At 37.1% G+C, this 21,129-nt stretch overlaps 2 protein-coding genes across 3 annotated transcripts in view; one reads left to right on the top strand and one right to left on the bottom strand.

The window, feature by feature from the left end:
- Window positions 1-21,129, bottom strand: part of nme7 (NME/NM23 family member 7) — a 36,932-nt gene that overhangs the window by 13,669 nt on the left and 2,134 nt on the right. Inside the window, exons 1-10 of one of the 2 annotated variants that reach the window (XM_042483677.2) lie at window positions 17,043-17,185; window positions 13,466-13,567; window positions 12,490-12,656; window positions 12,094-12,204; window positions 10,735-10,785; window positions 10,339-10,546; window positions 10,115-10,220; window positions 3,696-3,760; window positions 1,822-1,890; window positions 1,521-1,622 (exon numbers count right to left, since the gene is read on the bottom strand). In XM_042483677.2, the coding sequence (XP_042339611.1) occupies window positions 1,521-1,622; window positions 1,822-1,890; window positions 3,696-3,760; window positions 10,115-10,220; window positions 10,339-10,546; window positions 10,735-10,785; window positions 12,094-12,204; window positions 12,490-12,656; window positions 13,466-13,567; window positions 17,043-17,045 (984 nt within the window). In that variant the 5' untranslated portion in view covers window positions 17,046-17,185. Of the gene's footprint in view, window positions 1-1,520; window positions 1,623-1,821; window positions 1,891-3,695; window positions 3,761-10,114; window positions 10,221-10,338; window positions 10,547-10,734; window positions 10,786-12,093; window positions 12,205-12,489; window positions 12,657-13,465; window positions 13,568-17,042; window positions 17,186-21,129 lie in introns of those variants that run through there. The other variant, XM_088078067.1, reaches the window with a different exon arrangement.
- LOC121940970 (uncharacterized) lies at window positions 17,589-20,550 on the top strand. The gene is made up of 4 exons (XM_088077306.1): window positions 17,589-17,901; window positions 19,065-19,132; window positions 20,192-20,330; window positions 20,455-20,550. Exons 1-4 carry the CDS (start codon window positions 17,797-17,799, stop codon window positions 20,548-20,550), a joined length of 408 nt encoding a protein of 135 aa, XP_087933432.1. The 5' UTR covers window positions 17,589-17,796.

Below are 21,129 nucleotides of genomic sequence, written 5' to 3'. Positions count from 1 at the left end.
CTGCCAGGCTAAATGACGATGTACCAGACTAAGACCGCATAGTAACGCCGAAACTCTGAGGATTCAGCCGGGCTTATGCAGGATACAAGACAGAGAGAACGCCAAATAACTGCCTGCACTGGCTCTGAGATAAGATAAGCTTTCATTGATCCCCAGAGGGGAAATGCACAAATAACTTAAAATGTAAAAGGACACTGAGGGAGGACAATAACACTGTTGTTGCTTTTCCAGGCCTAACAACCAAACTCACACAGCTGCAAAAATAGTTTCTTTTTAGTGAGAATGGAGACACATTAGCTCCGAGGGTAGACTGAATATGAAAAATTACCGAGTCCAACACATCGCAATATCAGATCCTTTATGAAAGCAGGATTTGCTGAAGTGCCGCTGCATTAAACTACATTAGTTTCAGCTATGTGGACCCGTTTAATTGGCAGCTGAGTGTTTGTCACACATGAAAATGGCATTTTCTGAGATTTTTGTTGTTTATGAGAATTTATTAAATAGGGTAATTTTTCATATAATTTAATTGTTTTTGTCTGATATTGTTTGTTTTGCATCAGCAAACTTTAAAATCACATGAGCCATTTTTGTCCAAGAAAGAAAAAAAAATCTGTCCGGAGCCACAAAACATATGTCAGCCTCATAACGAAGGTAAAACAATCTTTAAGTTGATATTAGCCTGTAAACATTACTAATATGTTAATCTAAATGAGCATTTATTCATATGTTGCTGCAGTAGGCCATTCATGATTATTTGGTACTTTAACTTTGCAGTGTTGGCAGTGAAAGCAAACAAATCTGCCCATGCACTATTAGATTCTCTATTTTCCTCTGAGACTTTCCGTGTTTTGGATTTAAAATCCATCGCTAGCCTGACTAGAGACACTCAAGACAAGCCATCGTTACTGACGTCAGGTAAAATGTAGAGAAAAAGGCACCACACATTTTAGTTGATGAAATGGTGAACTTTTTTTTTTAAATATCATGTATAGGCTGCACATTTTTACAACTGGAGAATGTAAAAATCCACGTTTATTGGGTTTTTTTTTGTTTTGTTTTACTTGTTTTGTGGCATGTTAATGGTTTGTGATGTGTCGGTAATATGGTGAATCTCGTGTGTATTGTTTTAGTGTCATAAATACAATTTTTAAAAAGATAAACAAACTTGAAATGTTAAAAATAAACAGAATTCATTTCCATATCATTTTTTCAAAGCCACAGAGAGTTACTGGAGAGGGCCTAAAGACTCTTTGGCCACATGTTGCCTACCCCTGTTTTACATAATTGGAATAAATTGTATCAATAAATTAATCCCTCCAAAAGTACATTATGTGCTGCCCGTCCTTAGCAACAAGGACATTTGAAAAACTCACCTCACAAGGAGAGTGATGGATGGATAACCACTCAGAAGATGTATTGATTTTCACCACATTTAACAAAACGTTTGACATTTTACTTACTGGACAGGCGTCTAGTCTAGAATGTAATGAGGAAATAGTAAATAATATTCGACTCACGGGGTCGGCGGGCCCGCAGAACTCCCTGAACGTCTGCGGTGTGTCGGCGCCGTGGATCTCGAGGACCATGCAGGGTCCGGAGCACAGCTCTGTCACCATACTCTGCAGGGAGAGAGACACCAAACAACAGTGATTCAACTTCAAACAGATTATCAACCAAATCCGCGAGATTTAGCCACTTTTCGAGATCTTTACAAAAGATTAAACAGTGTTTATGTTTCTATAAGCAAAAGTAACAGTTGACAGAAGTGCGATGCAGGTGCTTGCTATGATGGCACAACAGTGTAGTGTTTATACTCACAGGATACTCTGTGACGACTCCTTTGTAAACTTCATAGAACTCTTCTGCGTTTGCCCGGTCCACGTTGAACTGTGAGGAGGAAACATTACTCATGAAAAACAACAGAAAGTTTCTCAGTGCAATATAAATGATGCACTCCGTGAAATTAAATATGAAACAAAGTACAGGCACATAATTGAGGGAATTTTTCTAATCAAATGAAAATACTTCTTATGTTGTTTGAAACTGTGACAATGCATCCATTATCAGAAAAGCTTTCCATGAAAAAATGACTAACTATTAAGATCATTGAGGCCATGAAATCACCCACAGAACAAAAGGCACTGCATGAATTGTTAATATGCTCTTATTTTACTCCCGTTAGTGCACACCACGCTCTGCATGCGGCTGCAGAGATAAAGCCCTGATTGATTTATTTTTGTCCTACGGCCCAGAATGTGCATCACATTTGATGTGGCAAAATGAACGGACTGGGAGGTCACTGTCTGCAGCAGCTCAATTATGAGGTCAGGCTGGATCAGAGGCAGTCAATACGGTGCACATATTAGTTACATGAGTGGAGCTAAGATACGTGGGCATATGAGCACACTATATTATACATGTATATGTGCGCCTACATTTTAAGGCAAGTTACAGTTACGACTTCTTCCATGGAGTTTGGATAAAATTTAAACAAAATTAAACGACCTAAAACTAAAGGAGAAAAAAACCCACAAACCGACATCAGTTAGGGTTGTGGACAATTTTGTACAAACATTTACTGTAATACAAAAAATAACTACTTCTGTTGAACAGAACTGGGAAATACCTGCCATTTGTTGGCAAGTTTTCTTGGCAATTTTGTGTTTTTCACTTTGCATGTTGGATTCCACTGCCTTAGTTTCCATTGTGCTAAATTTGAAAAACGCATTAAATAAAATACACCGAGGCTTGCATGCACTGCATTGTACCAGTTTCAGCAGTGTCACAAATTCTTGGTTAAAAAGCCACTTTTCGTAGAATTGGCACTTCCATGCTGTCCAGGGTACGGTGACTGCTAGCTGTTAGTGTTTTGCAAGCAGCGGCCTGCATGTTATGTCATCAACTATAGCAAAGTCTTCAACTACGATGGTAATCCCTGATTGGACGACTGGATTATAATTTCTGGTGAGTGTTTGGGGTGTCAGAGAGTCCAGACTGATCTACCTCTTTCCCAACAAAATTAGTGCATGTTCACAGGTTTTTTTCAAATAATGGGTAAACCCAGGTGATAGACTGCCTTCCCACTGCCAGTGAACACAGCGCTGCAGCAGATCAGTCTGCCTTTTTCTGCCTTTCTGTCAGCTTGTGTGAGTATGTGACAGGCAGGAGAACAGGTAAACAGTTGACAGCAGCAGGAACAGAGGTCTGTAAAAACTTTACGGTGGTTATTTCTTTTTATATACCTCTCACTTATTCAGTCTCTTTTAAACTCGGTGACTAATTTGGATGCTTAGGAGGAGACGGACAGCTGAAATTACTGCGTTCCCCCGGGTGTTGTGTTCCCCTCAATGCTAATCGGAGCCGGATGCGACAAAAACCCGTGTCCACTGCAGAATCATTTGACCCAAGTGTGAATGCTGATCGTACGCGTTCTCATTAAATTAAAAAGGCAGATGTTAGCGGGATTTTTGTGCATCAGGAATGAGATTATACAGAGAATGAAACAGAATATTGAGTTTACTTGATCAGGATGGTTTTACCAGGCTATTTAATAACAACAAAAGATTTATTTTTAGATTAATGATTTACAACACCTCTTAAGAGTTTTCATATTAAGACAGTGAAAGGATATGCAGCAAATGTAGGACAGACTCGACAAGAGTGTAACACAAAGACAGGAGAATCATTTTTACCATCTGAAGGGCTGAGATTTCAAATCCAGCTGCAGATATGGAGTTCAAGATCTTCCCGGTCAGACCTGCGAACACATCAAAAGTGTTCATATTTATGAGCTTTTATGAGCTTTTCTACAAGTTTACACAGAGTGACAAGTGAGGTGTTTATAGCCACAATAAACTCTTCAATGTGATCCTAAGCAAATCATTTTTTTGGCAGCCTTCGCAGTTAATTTAAGTTAGATAACTCAGATTATTATTACTGAATGAGCTGTGAAGCTGTCATACTGCTCCTGTTCAAACATAAATGTTATCTTATGTTGCCATGACCTCAGATTGTACTGTCCTCTTTGGACAAAGTACAGTGTGATTGTCTTACAGATGTCCTATCTATTAGAGGAAAGGGGACATTATTTTTGTACAGACAGTTAACACTTCAGAAAGCGAGATACAGAGCCGTACGTCGTCGCGGAGGCTGAACATTAATGTAAAAATGGTACAATCACAGTGACAAAGGTGCAGCAGTGACAGTGAAGGTCAGACTGCTGCAGACACACATAATTGAAAGAGGGCGCCAGTCCATAATCTCAGTCAGACATCCTGATAAAAAAGCAGCCCGGGTACTCGTCAGGCAGGACACAAAGTGACTACATTTTCCGTTTAAACACTGCTGTGTGTGATCGTGACTTTCAGTTTCAGCGCAGATGAATTTCTCTCTTGCTTTGGTAACTGCTCCGTCACAGACTGCTTCATGTGTGTATCAGGTGAGTAACCACCTTCGGAGTCCTCTGTGCCCTCCCCAGGCAGCGGCCAGCAGCCCGCCTCAGATAGGCACACGCTTAGCGCAGCTCCCAAAAGCAGCTGGTGCTGTTGCTAGGAGATCCTATTCTGGGTGCCTGGCAACAGAAGCTTCTCTATTCCAGTCATGTCTGAGTGCATGTGCAGCCACAACTTCCCTTATCAGCGCTGTGATTGGCTGCGTCCGGCACACGTAGCTGTAACGTAATTTAGCCTCCTAAGTGATCTTCAGGGGACGTGTTTGTCTTTGAACTGACTGACCGTCTCGGTTCGGGCTCAGCTGGGCAAACCCCTCCGAATGGGCTACCGTATTTTGGCTCAGACCAAATGTATCACCTCACATCTGAGGTAAACATTGTGTTGTAACAATAAATTAATTTAGGACCTTTTACAGAGTGCAACACCAAACTAGGCTCTATTTTTTCATTCATTGCTGACATTTTACCAGGTTATACTACATATGACATGAAAAAAAATGTATGTATGTGTACATGTATGACATCATCAAGTCTACAACTTTGTGGTGTTAAATATACAATTAGCTGACTTAGACAAGTCTTGCTGGATTTAAATTAGGGATGAATGTTTAAGTCATAACCACATCTGAGTATTTGCATTAAATTATCATCAAGTAGAAATAATATATAGGAAATAAGCATCCTTAAAAAAAGGACCACATGACACTTATTTCAATACCAGAATACCATCACAACAGTGGGCAGAAAGGAGATAATGTGTGACTGCACACAGTTTCGTCTGTGTTGGCTGGCTCAACTTCGTCATCTGTACTAGCAGTTGGGAGTAAAAAATACTCACAAACTTTTTTAAATATATAGTCCTGAAACATTATCCCCACCACTCACCATCTTTCTCAGCTCAGCTGTCTGTTTCTAAAGTAGAGACTGACCTCTGGTGGCCAAAGCTGTGCACTACATCACCTCACTACAGCATCTCTGTACTCAAAGTTCACGCCAAATAATTTTTTCCCACTGAAGGTAGTTCTCATCACCCTGATGTTTGTTCAAGTGTTTTGCAATTGGTCAAATGGGTGTTTTGTCGAGAATTTCACCACGGATACTGCTACTGCACAGACTCCGGCTCTTGATGACGTCACCCTTGCAAGACGGAAACGCCCGTACCTCAGATATTTTAACAAATATAAAATATAAAACAATTTTTTAACAAAAAACAACTAAAAGTAAATGGAGTGTGGTTATCGAATGTCAAGTCCAGTCAACAAATAGTGGCTGCTATTCAAAATGCCTGCAACTTCTGACCAACTGTCAAACTGCTTCTCACCTCAATGTACTCAGAAATTGATTTTGTTGGGAACATAGATGGTATAAAAGAAGTGGGCATAGCCTTCGGATGTGCTTAAGTGCCTTGAACCTGATTTCTTTCTACTGGCCAGCAGGGGGCGACTTCACTGGTTGCAAAATGAAGTCTGATTGTACAGAAATCAATTAGAAAATGACTCTTCTTCTCACTTGATTTATTACCTCAGTAAACGTTTTCCTAATGAGTTTATGGTCAATCACTAGTTTCAAGTCTTCTTCCACACAACATGTTCATTTTGCAATTTATGGTCCCATTTACAGTAGATGATAAAGCAGGGTGTATTTAAGGGCGTTGCTACCTTGTGACTGATAAGTCGCTTAAATCTCAGCGATGTTAATCCATTGCAGCACCACTTTCTCGTCCAAAAAGTGATCACTTCTTGCTACAAAAAAATATGGTGATGGCCAAAACACCAAACTCCAGGAATCAAAATGCTACTCCACAAACCACCGTGCGACGTCACTGCGGCTACGTCCAATTCTTTTGTGCAATCTGTGGTTGAGAGGGAAGACTTTAACAACATTTTTAAATAAGCCATCTTCTCTTTACTATTTTAACAAGACGAATGGCACTCCAGTAAGTATGTTAAGACTATGTATGGTGTCATGATTGTGTCTTATTGAGCAAAACAACAAGTTATACTGTAGACAGCAAAGCCTGCTTCAAATTATGTCTGTTGCAAGCCAATGCCTATCAAGCAGCCAGACCACAGTGAGCTCAGAGAAATCTGTGGGCTGACTCTGAAAGGTCGCATACACTCCTACTCAGATACAGGCCAGTAGTAGAAATACTTAAATAAAATGTACTTCGAGGACAGAACATGTGTGATTAAAAAGTCTTCAAGTGAACAGTAAGAACAGCTGTGGCCGTTTGTTTTGGACTAATATCATGCAGCAGGTGACAGCCCTTATTTTTAATTAACAAAACCAAGTGAGACAAAAGTAGAGGAGACATGAGCGAGATTTTGTCATACTGGATTAATCCAAACAGCCTAAATTACACCATAATTGTAACTGCTGATAACCATCAGCAATTACGCGCGTATTAATTGAAACAACCATGCAACCGAATACTCTGTTTTGGAGGAATTTAATTTTGCAGATTGAGAGTTCAGCAGTTTCTCAATTATGCCCCGCAGCAAATCAAAGCATGCCCATACTGTTTTAATGAGACCTCTCTTACAGACCTTTCTCACGGCACACAATCCAACTTGTCGTAGCAGGACAAGCACAGGTGGAACTGCAGCAATAACATTAATGATGGCTTCGTTCCATTTGGGTGTGGCAGGATGTCATGCCAGCGAGCAGCATTCAAAGCACCAGGGTCCTGGCACACACAGTGCATATTATACCGTCTTCATGAATGTTATTTCAATGGGTCAAAATATGCTGCCATGAGAAAGGTCAATACACTGGGAATAACAAAACCTTAGTGTGAGGGCCTAAGGACAGAGGGATGTAGTATGCTATAAAGCCATCTGAAGCAAAATGGGACATTTCTAGGATCTTAGCATGTTTCTAGGATTTTAGGACATTTTTTGGATTTAAGGACATTTTTATCATTTCAGGACAGTTCTAGGAATTAAGGACATTTCTTGGATTTTAGGGACATATTTAAGATTTTAAGACCATCCTAGGATTTTTAAGATTTTAGGATGTTTTTAGGATTTTAGGATGTTTCAAGGATTTTAAGACATTTGCATGTTTTTAGGACATTTTGACAATTTTAGGACATTTCTAGGATTTCAGGGCGTTTCGAAGAATTACTATTTTGTTGGACTGTACCCGACTCAGAATCATGCCAGTTAAATCGGATTTAGCTGTTCAATACGAATATTCAACAATTTATTTTGTTTTAAAGTTTTAAGCTTTAAAGTCTCCGCAGGACATTAAGTGTGACTGCGGCATTAATTTGGTAAACAAGCTAACGGCACTAACGGCAGATGGCAAATGCGCAACAACAATTTTTGCCGACACTAGATATCAACAATAGACAGAGACTGTATCCTGTTAATTTGCTGTGAGCTATCAAAGTCACCACATCGTTACCTTCGACTGTAGTTTCTCTCTCCCTCTGTGCCGCTGCCTGCATGTCCGCAGCTGCAAAGAGCAGCATGTAGGTGAAGAGCACTCACTCTGGAACAAAACCTAGGGACCACAATGTCTCCTAATTTAGGCCTACACTGCCCAGAAAAGACAACGACTCGACTTGAACCAATCTCAGCCGACTGATGATTTAAGTCTCCAACTTTCAAGGGGAAGCCTTACTATTATTATATATATATATGTATAATTTCTGCATAGTACTTTTTATTATGTTGCTTTCTTTCTAATGAAAACGGCAAGAGAGGATGTGCATGTTCCAATCTAAAAGTCATCTCAGCTCACAGTGTTCGCGTCTTTGTCTCTGCTCATTTTTGTTTTGAGGGTCCCCTGATGTCATGGAGTGTTTTCAAACAAGAGCCTACAACAATAACGTGAGACTGTGCTCTGAGCCAAATGCCAACATCAGCATGCAAGTATTATGTTCACCATTATCACCATCCAGTTTAGCATGCTGAGATTAGTGCAGAACACAAAGTACAGCCGAGGCTGGTGGGAATGTTGTTATATTTGAAGGTATTTGGTAATTTGAGGGTACTTGGGTGGCGCTAGAAGAAATGTCAGAGTATCACCAAAGTTATTTAACGCCATTCCTTAAGCCGTGCCGTTACCATGGCTAAAAATAGAAAATTAACACAGCACAGGGAGCACAAATACACCCATGGAAACTAGATATAAACCTGGTCCAAATCAGATAACAAACAAATAACCACTGAGATCGAATCAGAAGGAAAGATTAAATTAATTTATATGAGACCACGGGGAACTTGTTTACTCTAATGAGCAGCGTTTGGGCTTATATGTACAGAACAACTTGTGCAGGTCTCCCCCTCAGTCAACAACTCTGTGTGTGCATACTTCAGCTCTGTCCGGAGAATTTCACATTTCACAGGTCAGAGCTCCGGTGGCATGCTCCGTGAACAGGGATCAGTGCAGGGATTTGGAAAAATCCAAAGCCAAATTTGGTAACCACGACGTGCCTTTGTGTGACACAAACACATTAACAGAAGCCATAGGAGGAGGGGAGAAAATACTATATGAGTCAGCAGACTTATAACTACATACAGGCCTGTCATAATAACTACTACTACTACTAATTTTAAGACTATTTTATGCCACTGATATAATGAGATTATAATAGCATGACACTGTAGGTACACCCTTTCAAAAAGTAACAAACTTTGAATTCTCTGAAGGTCAGATGCAGCGCATCCAGAAATGACAGCAAAACGTGTCTCAGAATAATGGGTTTTTTTCTGTTCATTTAGCTTGGGCGCTGTGAAAAAAACACCTAAAATGATCAATAAAGCCACGCTTTTTCATCTGCTTCAATGTTGTAAACCGGTGATGGAAGAAGTACTCTGTCCCTAAGTAAAAGTACTTTTATTGTGAAAACACTTTGTTACAAGTAAAAGTCCTGCATTGAAAATGTTACTTAAGTTAAGGTAAGTAAACACAATTAGGAAAATGTACTTAAAGAATTAAAAGTTAAAGTATTAATGCAGAAAAACAACTAATACCCACCCTATCATTTCATTCTTACTTGCATAAACTATTAACGTTATTAAAACATATTTTATAGATTCTTCTATAAGAATGGTCAGTGGTCAGTTAAATGTAGTGAGGTAAAAAAAATATTTCCCTCTGAAATGTAGTGAAATATAAGTAAAGGCACAAAAAGGAAACACTCAAGAAAAGTAACTCAGATTTATACTTAAATACAGTACTTGAGCAAATGTACTTAGTTACACGCCAACACAAAAAAGGGCAGTAACATTGGATATATGGACATGACCTTGATCATTTTTGCTGACCTTAATAGCTGCATAATCAAGGGATGTAACAAAAGACAGAAAAGGACCAAGACAGACACATAACTGATTATATAAAATAAAATATTTTTTAAAAAATCTTAAAAAAAAACAAAACAAAAAACTTCAAAAATCTCAAAAAATAAAGATTTGAATTAAAAGATACTTACATGTTTATCAAAATACTTGGCTATCATGGGACTAATTGATTAATCAACTAATAATTTAATCTATAAAAAGGGAAACATCATTAGGTGTACGGACATTACCTTGATCATTTTTGCTGTCAAGCCTTACTGTGTAATTTAGGAAATGTTTCATCAGTCGGGCAGAAAAGGACAGAGACAGTCACATAACTGATCATATACAGAGAGTGTGTGTCTCCTACCTTCTGATATGGCGTGAGGTTTGATGATGCAGCAGGTGCAGTCTGTATAGAGGGCTGTGTTTGAGGGACCGTGGCCAATCGTGGATGGGAAAAAAAATTCAAGCTCCTAAAAAAAACCCCAAAACAATAAAAACACTTTAGAGTGCATAATCGTTTCTGAGTGAGGAGCACGGGGTTCAAGTGCACACGGGAGTGTGAATAACAGGCTGGGTTCACAATCTTACTCTCGCTGCTGCAGCAAGTGAGTCAGAGCCATGACCAACATTTTTGATGCCATCTGTTCCAAACTGGGCACGGACGCTCTGCGGCGCCTCCCTCCGCGCCGCAGCAGGGTCTGCAGGTCCCAGGAGCCTCCTCCAGATAGACATGGCCTCATCACCCATCAGCTCCATGGCAACCACGGGGCCCGAGGACACAAACTGCACCAGGTTGCTGCGAAATGGAGCAATAACCCGTTCACATGAGTGGGATTTCTACCCGCAGAAGGTCAGCTGTGTTAAATGTGCTCAAATGTCACTAAAGTGTCATTGGGATGATTGCCACAGGTTCTGTTAATGATAGACGTGTCTTCTGTTGGCTCACACCTGCTTAAAACTGGCAAATCATTTACAGGCACTCACTTGAAGAAAGGCTTTGACTGATGTTCCGCATAAAAGTCCGCCGCCTGCCTCCTGTGATGTAAGAAAAACCATAAACCAGTTACGTTAATGAGTGGCCACATTATCTGAGGTATTCTGTGTGAACTCTATGCACCACGCTACTGACGAAGACATTTGCAAAGGTCAGTAATATTTCTGTCACTACCTCCCAGAATAAGGGGAACTGAGTGGAATTAATCATTTTTGGTCTGCAAGATTTTAGCGTCTTCAATTCAATTCAGCTTTATTGTCATCACACCATACTTTGTTTGTGCAGAGCAGAATGAGAGAGCTTTTCTCAGAGGTCTCAGGTGCAAAAAACAGAATAAATAACATCACGAGAGGACTAAAAACAAACACTGTAAACACCTTACCAATAACACTTCTGTGAAAAACAGACAATACCAATGAAAACAAAGAACAAATGCAGTCCCTAAAAACTACATAAAATAAAATAGTTGGAAAGTGCTCAGTGGAGGTATAAAGGTATGTTGTGTTTTTGATTCAGACGCAGTATCATTATTTTTTATTTATGGCAGTGCGGAGGAGACTTGACTCAACAGTTCATACTGTGAAGGAGAGACTGTTTTTACTTTTTTAGCTGTGCAGGGGGGCGTCCTTGAAAGAAGCTCAATTTTAATGAAATATGCACACAATAAATTTTAATGGACAACTAAATAAAACATAGAAAAGTCCGCCTAAAAAACTAAAATAATTTAGAGATGTACCTCTTGTTGACCTGGATAAATAAAATCTGAATATTTCAAGGTGTTCAAATAAATCTAGAGAATACTCCAACAGCGTGTCACTGATGGGGAATCATGGCCTTTGTATTTCTAAAAAGCTGCCAGCAGCCCTGAATTTAGGCTCACATATTAGGGCTGCAAATCGTTAGCACTGTCTTTGATCGATTATTGCCAAAATGAAAGATTAATTGTTATTTTACTTAAAAAAAAAAACCCCACCTGCATTGAAAAAGTGAGTAAAACTTTCTCATTATCAGAAATGTATACCCGAGCATCAAATGTAAAAAAATAAAAAATAAAAAGTGCACATTATGGGCACTGCTGTATCTGAGACTGAGATGGGTTTTGATAATAATTTTGCACCACGAGTGAGCACCTGATAAAACCGTAATTAAATGCCGACCTCGTCTGCCCCTCAGAACGCCATATGTTCCTAATGTGTGTGGGAAAGCAGAGCCATCCATCTGTTTGTGTGAGCAAACTGGCACCAAAGCGCCGTGTCTGCCTCTCTGAGAGGAGTTTGTCTGATACATTATTACCACAGTGTGATTTGCTGTATTATCAGACACTCTCACCGGCGAGGCTCTGACCTTACCATGTAAGAGTCGTCATTTTGGCTTTGGTCACGATCAGGTTGGAGGCGTATATCAGTTCAAGGACATCTCCCATCTTGGTGACAACATCTGGCTTTATCACAGCGAGCGTTCTGGAAAAATGGAGAGGAAAAAATGAAAATTAAATCAGCCAAACACTATAAGCCAATAAGAGGCAAGTCATCAACTCCAGACACTACAACAGAAACACTTTCCTTCCTACAATAATGCTTCATAATGAGAAGGGTGGTGTCACGATAATGAAATCTGCATCATAGATACTATATCAACCATATTTTTGATATCAAGGGGAAAACTGCACGTCCGCACATTGGTAATGGAAAAGCTGTGAGACATGTAACTGGAGACGATCATGCAGAATTATCACATAATCATACCTTTCTTTTTTGCTGCCGAGTTTGTTTGCCGTGTACTGATCTCCGTATTCGATCAGATTGAGCTGCCGTGAGAACACATTCACTCGATTCCCAACGAAAAGGTCCTCCTGATGGAGGTCGCCGTATTTGGTCCTCCTCAAAAATATCCGCTGATTTTTTACATCAAACTACAAAAGAAAAATGTACAAAACACATTCGTTTATTAAAAATAAATAGTTCATAAACTAAGCCGTTTACAGTTATTTGAAAGAAATATTCCCGAAAGTATATAAACTGTGTTGCAAACATATTTTTCGGATGTCAGCAGTGAAAAACATCAACAAAATTCTATCAACATGAATGTCACTGACATCATTTACCATGGAAATACATAAACAGATTAAACACCTCGTCCTAATAGTCACCTTAAAAATCCAAATTTGGAGATTTAAAAAGTCTGATGAATTCAAACAGGGTTCCTGCAGCTTAAGGCAGGGTAGATTTAAGGCTTTTTAAGACTTTTTAATGCCACACAGACCAATTGTTTTAAAAAACAAAACTAAAGACAGACTATTTTACTTTGCCAAATGTTTATTATATCATAAAACTGACCTTTTGGTCCAGTGAAAAATGTAGATTATCTACAACAAAATTAAAAAATAAACAACCCTTTTTAGAGTGGAACACATGCAAAACAATGAACATATTATATTATCACAGTATCTATTTGGTTTGCCAACAGAAGTGGGAAATATCTGGCGTTTGTCACCGGTTTTCTGGCCAATTTTGTGTTTGTCATGTGAGATTCCACTGCTTGGATTCCCATCATGATGCGATTGAAAAAAGGATTTTATTAAATTATTTAACCACCCCAAAAAAAAGATCTCACCAATTATTTTGAAATTCTACAATGCAGCATCAGAAAAAAAATCAGAAAATCCTACTATCCATGTCCGAGCAAATTTAAGGAATAGTTACTGCAGTCGTAAGTGCGTACCATTTCCACTGAGCTATCTTTGGGGTAGTAGAACAGTTGGTAGCGGCGCAGGAGAGCTGCGGTCGGGTCATACCACTCAGCGAGGAAGGCAAAGCGATCCTCCTGAAAATGTCAAGGAACAGAACAAATCAGAGTAATAAGGAGGCACAAAATATCCCACACCGAGCTTCAAACACACTGAGCTTTAGAAAGGTCACATCATAATGTCACTTCAAACCACGAGGCTACGACACTGAAACTACTTTAGGTTGGGGTTTTTTTGTCAAAAGTATTTTTGAAGGTCTTTATCACAGATACAACAACCAGAAATGAGAAAAAATAAACACTGAACACTCATTAAAGGTCAAGTGGCATCTCTGTCTGTGTCAGCAGCTCCATGTGTTGCTGTAGGAGCTATTTAGCATGTACGTTTATTTTATACTGTTACATGGTTTAGTTTGGTGTGTAAGGACTATAATATTTGACCACTAAATAGTAGTGCGGGTTTACAGTAGGGTTTGTCAGATTATCGACCTGGCCGATAATTAATGCTGGTATTTGGCATTTTGGCCTTATCTATATCAGCGTTTTATTTTAATGATCACAGATAAAATTCATTAATGAAAAACTGCAAAAAAAAAAGTCAGAATGGGAGAAACTACTTTGTAAAACCTCAGGGAGGTACTTTCATTTATTCATTTTTTATCTACATTTTCACTTAATTAAACTTAAAAAAAAAACATTGCCTAGAACTTGCTGTAAATTATGTTGAACATTTTAGCACACCCGTTTCAACATTTAAACAAAGTTTTGTGTTGGAGTTTGTTAAATTCCACATCACATCAGAAGATAATCAACTATATTATCATTCTGCAATAAACGGGGACATCACCCAAAGATACAACATTGTTTGGACATTCACTCATTGATCTGGATACGCATGAAGAATATCCTTTCCTCCTCTGCAAGTGACTGTTGAATTATTTGAATTTTACTGACAGTCACAACAGTTGCAGAACACAGACTCACAGGTGCTGAACGTCACTGTTATCGTTGTTTCAGTGCATGCATACTTTGTGGTTGAGATTTTTATATTGTGTCATCCCATCTTCTATCATTGTTTTGATTATGATAAACTTGCAGGGACTTGAAACATGCTTGAGTTAGGCAATGCAATACAGTGCCAAAGTTATGCTGTTGTTGCAAAGTAATGCAATGCGATTTTTGATATTGTAATCTGGCATAAATGTTGTCTTTTCCTGGTATTAAAAGCTCCATTACAGTAAAATGATGTAATTTTCTGAATTTACTTGATTGTTGTAGCTGCTCCATTATTTGCCTTTACCCACTTAGTCGGTATCCACATTACAGATGATTATTGATAAAAAATCTCATTGTGTAAATATTTTGAGAAAACACCAAAAGTCAAACCTAAAAAAATATTTAGTAAAAAAATAATTTTATATTTGTTGGGATAAACAACAACAACAATAAATGAAGTATTGGAATCAGCCAACATGCTGATTTTTGCCGATATCACGAACTGATTACACACACACACACACACACACATAAATATTTATACACTTTTTTAAAATTGACACAGTGAACATGTATAAAACATTAACCCTAAGTTATTTAACTCAATCAATGAATAGTACATACGTACATTGAAAAGCACTGTGTTGTATGTCTCCATCTGCTGGTGGTCATCATGACAAGAGTATGAATAATATGACGTTAAGACTTGATGATCACTAAAATCAGATGGGGAAAATGTGGATATACCAATACTGGTATCGGTTATTGGACAAATGAGTTGTAATATACTGGCATATCGGATATTGACAGAAAATCCAATACCGTAAATCCCTAGATATGTTTATTTTCTCAACATATCCAGCTCCACTTTGACAACAAATGAAGAATTGATATTCACTGCGTTGGATTACCAATTTAAAAATGTTTCAAGTCACTGAAAGATAATTAAAAGCATCTAAAAACACCAGTGAGGTTCTGTTAAGAGCTGAGTTTAGTCACATTGCAAACTGTGGAAATTAAGTTTCCCTCATTCAGCAAGTTAGAGTTTTTACAAACTAAAGGTTCAAGGTTTCAAGAAATGTCTTGTTAGCAGAGCAGCTCACTTAAAAACAATGATGTTTGTTTTTAGTGACTGTGCTAACAATCAAGACTGACTCATATCAACACTTGACTGAAGACAGATCTAACTCTATTCATCTTGTCAACCGAAACAGAATAAAAGCAATGGACACTGATAAATGATTGCCCCTGGTTAACTTGTCAGTTTGGATTACATTTAGTGAAAGTTAACTGAAGTGGCAGCTCATTTGTTAGCATTGCCGCCGAGGGCTGAGGGTCTGTGTTTGACTCTCAGCACTTTCTGTGCAGGTGGTCAGGTTTCCTCCCACAGAAGACTCTGTACCTACCCTGGTGTGTGTGTGTGTGTGTGTGTTTGTCTCTGTGATGGACATGTCCAAGGTGTTTCTTTGTCTTCTGCCAATTGCTTTAAAAAGTCTGCAGCCCCTGTGACCCTGACTGAGTAGATAAAGAACATAAACCACCTTCACCTTGTGCTCTACAAAAACAAAAAAAAATAAATATTTATTTCTATCAATTTTGTATGTATTGAGGCTTAACATTTTGATCAATAATGCAGCCTTTGTTTTGATATTTTGATATTTTTCTTTTTTTAATGATTGTTTATGATTATTTAAAAGGGGAAATGTCTTTGTAAGCCATTTTTGATGTCTAACCTCTCCTGCACAATATTTAAGATTTTTAGATTTTTATCACATGTATGTACAAATAAATAAACTACCAACTGCACTACATTGCCCACCTACGCCTCTTTAAAACCTATGTATTCAGATTATTTTCTTGAATTATACGTTAATATCTCTATAGTGGCTGAACGGACTGACAAAAATCCGTTCAGCCACGATGGAGATATTACCTGCATTTCATACGTCGATCTCTTTGTTGTTTTTTATTTTGAACTGCAAAGACAGCTCTTACTAATATCTTGAAATCTGAGTTTATAATAACAAAACAGGACTCTGGTAACATTGTAATAACCCTATTTGTACCTGCCATGTATTCACCCAAAATGTGCCTCATATTGACCACTTAATTAACAATAACATACAACACAAAACACCTAACTCAAGACTGTTGTACTGACAAAAGCTTATTTAATCAGTGAGCTAATAACAGCAGTTTTCACTGTCACATTACTTTAAAAAGTACAAACGCTAAGCTAACGTTAGCCAGACAATGCTCTCCCGCAAAACAATGGCTAATTAGTTATCCCCGCCTAATGTTATTTTAAGTTTGATTTAAGTTGTGTATCAATTAATTAAAACTGACTCTCCGACATCAATTAAATAACTTTATTCAGGCTAACATCGCTGGTTAGCGACCGACTGTTATGCTAACTTAGCCTGCGGTTGCTATGCTAACATTAGCAAACAATGATCCGTTTGGCTCGTTAATGCGTTTTAGTTTAACGGTGCTGAATTTCAGACCAACGAACGGAAATTTCTCATTGTTGTTATCAAACACGGACATTTTAACTCACCATTTTCTATCAAATTAATGAAGTCTACGTGTCCCGAAACTGTTTCCAGCTAGCAAACATTAGCCTTCGCGGGGCAGCCTTGTTTCTATAGTTACTGTAGTGACAAGCGGAAGTGCGCTCACGGTGCGTTCAACAACCGCTTCAATAGGAGAACGGAAGGTTTTTTTTATTTATTTTATTTTATTTTATTTTTTAACTTATTTATAACACAGAGGTGTAAATTTGTCATAAAATTGCTTTATTATTACTATTATTATACATGATTTCTGTTTTTACTATTCTGTGAAAATATAATTTTTATATCTTTTTTTGCCGTTTTATTTTCTGTTAAGGTTTTAAAGTGCTTGATTCAACAATAAACCGATTAAAGCAGGATTTGGAGTCTGGTCATTTTGATTTGTGGATAAGGAATTTACCGAGAATGATCATCAGCTGAATAATATATCTTTTGGCTGCATCTTATTGCACTGTAGTTTCACGCGCCACCTCGTGGTGGTCAGGTGGTTGAATCACCTTAACATTAATATTTCCGAGCGCCCTCAAACGCAACACTTGAACTTTGAGTTTTACCCGGAACCAAAACAGTCTGATCAACAGCGTGACACATTTCATGCGTATTTCTTTATTTTGTAGGGATTGCGCTTTATTTTTATTTTATTTTTGAAAGTAGTTTGTGTTTATAGCTCTTTCCCGTCGACTGTTTGTGTTCAGAGTGAACAAAAGTCGTCAGGGTTTATTTATTATTAGTGTCTTTATGTGCTCCTCTGCTCCTCTGAGACTTTTCATGGCTGATACTGGACCAGTGATCCTGGACGGGGGACTGGCGACTGAACTGGAGGCGCAAGGAGCCAGTTTACAGGTAAAACATCAACTAAATAAATAAACTAGAAATAAATCTACATCTAACGTAGAATGACGCACTTTATATTAATCAGAGGTTTAAATGAACAAGGAAGCTGGTTAATTAAAAGTCAGTAATTTATGAAGATGGGATTAAACAAATTTGTGCTTCTTCTCTCTCATTTCCAAGTATGTAAATGAAGTCATCATGTGTTTGAACATTTCTTTTGCTTTATATTTTCGTTGTCTGTAAATATTGCGCTGTTTTTGGTCTGTCTGCTTGTTTTTAAAGCATTTCTCTATTTTCTTTTTTACATGTTAGAAATAAAATCAAATAAAAACATTCAAGTTGGACTGAAGGAATTTATCTATCTGTAACTTCAGTATTATCGTCTAGTATAAAGAATGAGTGAAGTCTTTAAGTAAAAGCTCTTTATTTTAATTATTTTGTACTTTTGAAAAACACTGTGACTTAGACTTATGTACTATGATTATTCTTGCAATGTCGCATTTTTGGGAAGCAAAATAAGACAGTTAAGTTATTTTGAGAAAGTCAGGCAACCTACAGGCTGAAATGTAGTGTTTCCATGGTAACAAACTATGACAATATATGAAAGTAAAATAAAAAAAGATTCAATTTCTAGGACTGAAAATTTATGCACTGAAATTATGAATGAGTTTCTTTCTTTTTTTTCATTCTTCACAAATTCATAATAAAAAAAAAAGTTTTAAAAATTCAAATAATATATATTCAAATTCAAAGGGCCAAATTCAGAGGCCAAAATATGAGGTATAAAATACAGAGTAAACATCCATGAACAGTGGTTAGCAACTGATAAAAGTATTAACTTACGTAAAGTAAACTAGGAGCAACACCATAATATACCATAATTTTAAAGTACTTGGTTAAAAGGGAAGATTCTGTATTTAAAATCTAACTCAAGTCAAAGTGTGTAACCATTATCAGAAAAAAACGTAGGCAAAGAATAAAATTAAAAGCACCCACTAGATAATATAATATAATATAATATAATATAAGCAAAATAATGAAAATTAATTTAATTGAAAGGTTGTTTACATATTAAAAAATTCTCTTGGGGGCTTTTACTATCTATCTATCTATTTGTTTATTTATTGATTTAAATGGGAGGAACTGAAGTGTCTCTTTGTCTGTGTTTTCAGGGAGATCCTCTGTGGAGCGCCAGGCTTCTGCACACAAACCCTCAGGCCATCAGAGACGCTCATTACAGGTGCATCCAAAATACAGAGGTGGAGTGTAACTAAGTACATTTACTCAAGTACTGCACGTAAATACAGATTCAAGGTACTTGTAATTTACCAGAATATTTACTTTTCATTCCCCTTTATACTTTTACTTCACTACATCACAGAGAGAAATATTGTACTTTTTACTTCACTACATTTACTGACAAATATGATGTTCTGTTCAAAATTAAATTAACAAACAGTTTATACAAGTACAGTTGGAATGATTAGTTGATTATTCAATAAGATAATTGACAGAAAATTAATTGCCATTCCTGATAAACATGTAAGTCTATATATATATATATATATATATATATATATATATATATATATATATATATATATATATATATATATATATATATATAATTATCTATTTCACTTTTTTTTTTTATTTTTGTGCATTGAGTAGTGGGGTTTTTTTCATTTTATTTAGTTTTTTTGTTGTTTTTTGTTTTTTGTTTGTTTTGTTTTTTATTTTTACTTATTTTATCAGATTTTTTTCCCACATTGAGTATTTTACTTTTAACCTTTAGTACACTTTTCTCATTATACTCACATAAGGAATATTTTCAATGTTTGACTTGAAAAAGAGATTCTGACTCTCAGTGGGATTATTCCTGGTGTAACAAAGGTAACAGAATATCTTCATGGTGTGGTATTAGTACTTTTACTTAAAGTAAAGGTGGTGTGTACTTCGTCGACTGCTGGCAAAATATTAGAGCTGCAAACAAAAATTCTCCATTTCCAGCTTCTTAAATGAGAATGAGCTGCTTTCTTCTTCTGACATTTTAATATTTTAAGAGTTTTGGACTGTTGATGAGATGAAACTGGACATTTATGGTCATTAACATGCACTCTATTATATATTGTGATGGTAATTTCATTGATTATCTATAGACTGAAGGCTAAAGAGAGAAAATAATCAGCAGTATAATCAATAATGATAATAATTGTTAGTTTCAGCTCTACAGAAAATTGGATCTTGGTAAATAAGTTCCTAAAATGTGTCTACAGCTGATAATGTGATATTTCATCAGGTTTCTCGTCAGCGGCGCTGATGTCATCACAACAGCTACGTACCAGGCGAGTGTCCGAGGATTCATTGATCACCTGGACGTCAGCTGTGAACGCGCCAGAGAGCTGCTGATGTCCGGAGTTCACCTCGCCAAAGAGACGGTGCAGACATTTGTCTCTGAGACTCGTCCAGCAGGTTCAAAACTGCGCAGCCTGATAATTTAAAGCTGTGAAACACTGCGTCTCTGCAGTGCCGTATGAGCAGTAATCTGTGTCTGTCTCTCAGGGCAGAGACGTCCCCTGGTGGCGGGCTCTGTTGGACCGTACGGGGCCTTTCTGCACAACGGCTCCGAGTACACTGGAGCTTACGCAGAGGACATGAGTACTGAAGTGAGTGGCTGAGGGGACAAATAAAAACACAAAAACCTGATAGAGACTGTTGGCTCATTCATGTGATGCAGCAACATCTAAGCTCATATGTTTTTTTATGTTATATAGTTTTAATTATATTCAGGAAGTGTGAAAAATGAAATAGTAAATATATATATATATATATATATATTTGCTTATTTTAAGGTAATTTTCTTGTAACTTTTTACTTAATTCTTGCTTACTTTACTTATTTCTTCTTACTAATACAATACTGTGAAAATACTCTGTAACAAGTAAAAGTCCTGCATTGAAAATGTTACTCAAGTAAAAGTCATAAATGTAAAAATGTAATAAAAGTAAAACTACTCAATGCAGAAAAATCTAAAAAAAAAAAAAAAAAAAAATAAATTATTTAAAAATTACAAATAAGACCTAAATGTTTATCAAAATAGTTGACAATTAATTTTTTGTTAATTGTCTAATTGGTTAATCAACTCATCATTTCATCTGTACTTGTATAAACTGTTTGGTAATTTAATTTTTAACAAAACTTCATATTTTACAAACTCATCTATGCAAAAGTCATAAT

Source organism: Plectropomus leopardus, chromosome 5, assembly GCF_026936395.1.
Source record: "Plectropomus leopardus strain MGB_pleo_1.0 chromosome 5, ASM2693639v1, whole genome shotgun sequence".
NCBI classification, from domain to species: domain Eukaryota; kingdom Metazoa; phylum Chordata; class Actinopteri; order Perciformes; family Serranidae; genus Plectropomus; species Plectropomus leopardus.
Note: the sequence above shows the minus strand (reverse complement) of the source record. Positions and strands in the feature narration are given on the sequence as shown.